The sequence below is a fragment of the Cystoisospora suis genome, assembly GCF_002600585.1.
Source record: "Cystoisospora suis strain Wien I chromosome Unknown contig_1594, whole genome shotgun sequence".
NCBI classification, from domain to species: domain Eukaryota; phylum Apicomplexa; class Conoidasida; order Eucoccidiorida; family Sarcocystidae; genus Cystoisospora; species Cystoisospora suis.
The window spans coordinates 34,302-37,393 of record NW_027154394.1 but is presented as its reverse complement, the minus strand read 5'-3'; the positions used below and the strand labels follow the sequence as shown (position 1 = coordinate 37,393).

The 3,092-nt window shown below is 56.4% G+C and overlaps 2 protein-coding genes across 2 annotated transcripts; one reads left to right on the top strand and one right to left on the bottom strand.

Annotated features, from left to right (window-relative positions):
• On the top strand, positions 1 to 1,040 carry CSUI_003535 (uncharacterized protein). The gene is made up of 3 exons (XM_068063731.1): positions 1 to 567; positions 755 to 812; positions 916 to 1,040. The coding sequence occupies exons 1-3, from the start codon at positions 68 to 70 to the stop codon at positions 1,030 to 1,032; spliced, it is 675 nt and encodes a 224-aa protein (XP_067924292.1). The 5' UTR covers positions 1 to 67; the 3' UTR covers positions 1,033 to 1,040.
• Positions 1,041 to 1,425: 385 nt separating this feature from the next.
• Positions 1,426 to 3,082, bottom strand: CSUI_003534 (family domain-containing protein). The gene is made up of 5 exons (XM_068063730.1): positions 2,824 to 3,082; positions 2,624 to 2,658; positions 2,372 to 2,481; positions 1,734 to 2,070; positions 1,426 to 1,538 (listed from the first exon to the last, which is right to left on the bottom strand). Exons 1-5 carry the CDS (start codon positions 3,047 to 3,049, stop codon positions 1,473 to 1,475), a joined length of 774 nt encoding a protein of 257 aa, XP_067924291.1. The 5' UTR covers positions 3,050 to 3,082; the 3' UTR covers positions 1,426 to 1,472.
• Positions 3,083 to 3,092: the final 10 nt, after the last annotated feature.

Genomic DNA, 3,092 nt, shown 5'->3' with positions numbered 1-3,092 from the left:
GGAAACCGCCGACGTGCCTGCAATCGTTGTGAACAGTTTCTCGCAGTGAGCAGCCGTTCTCTTGCCAATGCTGTTTTCCGGTCTGCCTCGTGGCACGCCAGGGTGCCGGCACGGGAGGCGGATTCTGTCGTATCGTCTCGACACGACCTGCCTGCCTACTCACCCCAAGGGACTCGCCTCTACTTCATGCGCGAACATCATCGCCTGTGGGAATGTCTCTCCACCCGGCCCCGCTCCTGCTCAACACGTGTGCCACTCCCGCGTCTCTGGGTTCCTGTTTAGTCTCCGCGCCCTGGAAAATACTGTCCCTCGCGCCGCCATTGTTCAGCGGAGATACTTGTATTGGCCGCCTCCACGAGTATGCAGGTCGAAAAGAGTGAAGGTAAATGGAGATGTGCCGGTAGGCAGCCTTGCCCTACTTGATAAGGCCTCAGGAATACAGAGCGGTGACAGCAACCCATGCGCCTCTGATTTTGTACAGCTGCCGTCGGGGAAAAAGTGCTTCGTGTTCAATGCAAAAAGAGACCAGGAAGGAGATCTGGAGCCGGTCGTGTGCTTTGTTGATAAGTAAGCAACTCCCGGAGATGTCTGCTACTGCATAGTCCTATGGCGGGAAACCTGTCCAGTGCGGTGTGGCAGTCGCTATACCAAAACGGCGCTGCGAGGCGCCAGGTGACCAGCCAGTCCGCTGCTTGTATCCGGACACGTCGGTCACAACTGCCTGCTCATCGCTGTCATCGGTGTTGCTCCCCAGGCAAGACAATCTCTTGATGTGGTTTAACGAAGAAGAAATCCTGGAATTTGAGAAACTCGTAAGCCGCCCGTGACTGAGTCTCGAAACCCGTAAGGGGACAGGGTTGCCGCTCAGTTTGAAAAAAGCTGAGTTTGCTTTCTGGTCTGTCATTTTGCTACCAGATTCCCCGCCTTGAAAGTTACTATGCCCTCTGGAAAGCCAAGGCATCGGATACGCGCACGAGATCAGGCATCGCAGCCGAAGCCGTAACCGATCTCCCAAGCGTGGGATTCGACTGATGGGAGTGATTGCTTCCCGCTGCGCAGACACCCGTGGGTAGAAGGCGGCTCGCGAAAAGCTTCAGCTTCGGTTACTATCGTAGCCTGCAGTGTGTGTGGCGCGTCCCTACACTGCATCCCCAGACTCCCTGGGCGATCCTCTGACTCGTGGTCTCAGACGTGCCATGACCTGTTGCCTCTCGTGTGACCGTCCTGGGAAGTCCGGTTCAAACACTGCGCGACGAAAACCGTTTGTGGAATGAGATTCCGAAGGCCACCACACGCCTAACAGCAAGGCGCCACTGACTTTCTCAGTTCGCAAAACATGCGCACCTGCCATGCACTCGGCCGCTCGCTGCGGGGCACAGGGCCAGAAATAGACGTTGGCTGTGCTGACAAATCCCGCGAACGGGACACCTCCAGTCTGAAAACGGAACTCCCGCCGAATATCACGCTTTCCCTCATTCTTCGTCGGCTTCATCTTCCAGAGGCTCGCCATTCTCATCGCACTGACGCACGTCCTCGACCTGTGCAATTCACACACAGCAGTTTGAGTGACTACATATTACGTGAGGCCACAACTGAGGCAGAAGCGTGCGGGGAGATAGGATCACGTTGAAGTGACACTGTTAGATAGACGTGTCATCGTTCGATTGTTTTTATCACGTGCCGGCGCGTCCTAACACCAGGGATCCCTGGGATCAACAAGCTCCCTGTCCTACCTCAGGAATGTAATACTGCAACATTTGTTTCATTCCTCTCTTCAACGTAATGAGGGAACTCGGACAGCCTTGACAGCTGCCCTTCAAGTAGACCCACACGACGCCTGTTTCCTCATCGAATCGAATCATTTCGAGGTCCCCTCCATCGGCCTGTAGCATCGGCCTCGCTCGCATATACAGCAGCTCTCGGATAGAGGCAGAAAGGTCCTCCTCTTCGACACCGCATGTCTTCACGCTGGTAAACCCCTCCGCTTCTTGCAGGCCACTCTCCGCAGGGCTCGGTGGGTGTCCCGATAGTGCAGATCGAGAAATTGCCGGCACACCGCTCGTCAACTGTCTGATACACAGACCGCAGCGGGGAGAAGCGATAGAGTCAGGAGCTGCGCCATACCAACCTGCAGACACCCTGTTCTGGCACGAAGCGTGACATAAGGCTCCCCGGTCCCTGCTGAAGTGCTGCAGGTCCGGAAGCGCCTGCTTAAACAACGGGAGAAGGCATAACTCAACCACAAGCGAAGTCCCTCCAGGGGAACGGAGTATGTCACAACCACGACCAGCGAGATTCCGACCATCCGGGTGCCCACGGCCCGCTCACACCCGCATCAGCAAGATTCTCTTGCAGGGACGACAGGGCTTACTCCACAATGCACTGCCTCACGCGGTCCTCGAGATCCTCCCAGTTTTCTTCTCTCGTCTTCACCACTGTTACGTAGTCCTTCGCGATGAGGACGGAGCTGACACCGGCGAGCTGCGAGCAAACATGCAGACGGCCCTCACATGGCGCCTGATTGGGACACGTCGCCGCGCATAGACTCACCCGTACAGAACTACTGCCCGTCCCCTAGCGAATTTACTCGCCAACCTCAAGGCTTGCAACAGCGGCATCTTACCTTGCATAAGGAAGCGGCCAACGGAGAGTCGCCACCTGACCGCAACGCACAACGAGAAACCAGCGAGAAGGGTATCTCAAGACTTGACGGTGGTGACCAGTGCTACAGCATCTCAAAGCAGTTAACCAACTTCCAGGATCGCTGCAGCACCTCTCAACTGATGAAATTGCGACGCTTGATCTCCAGTACGCTGGCCTCACTGTCTTGTTGCTGGCAGGTGTAACTCCGCGATGTAACCCCCCAAGCATCCGGAATTAGAAGCCGCCCCGCAACCCGGAATTTCCGAGCATGTGGGTTTGGTGTGAGTTCTGCCGAAACTGCGAAGTCAGTGCTGCTGCACGACCGCACACCTGGACCGGAAGTAAATGTGCGCAGACCGTCGCTCGCATCGGCCCAGCCGCATCGGCTGTTGCTCACCGAAGGCATCACATTTGCCACATAAGACTTCAGAGGCACCGTGATGCTGGCT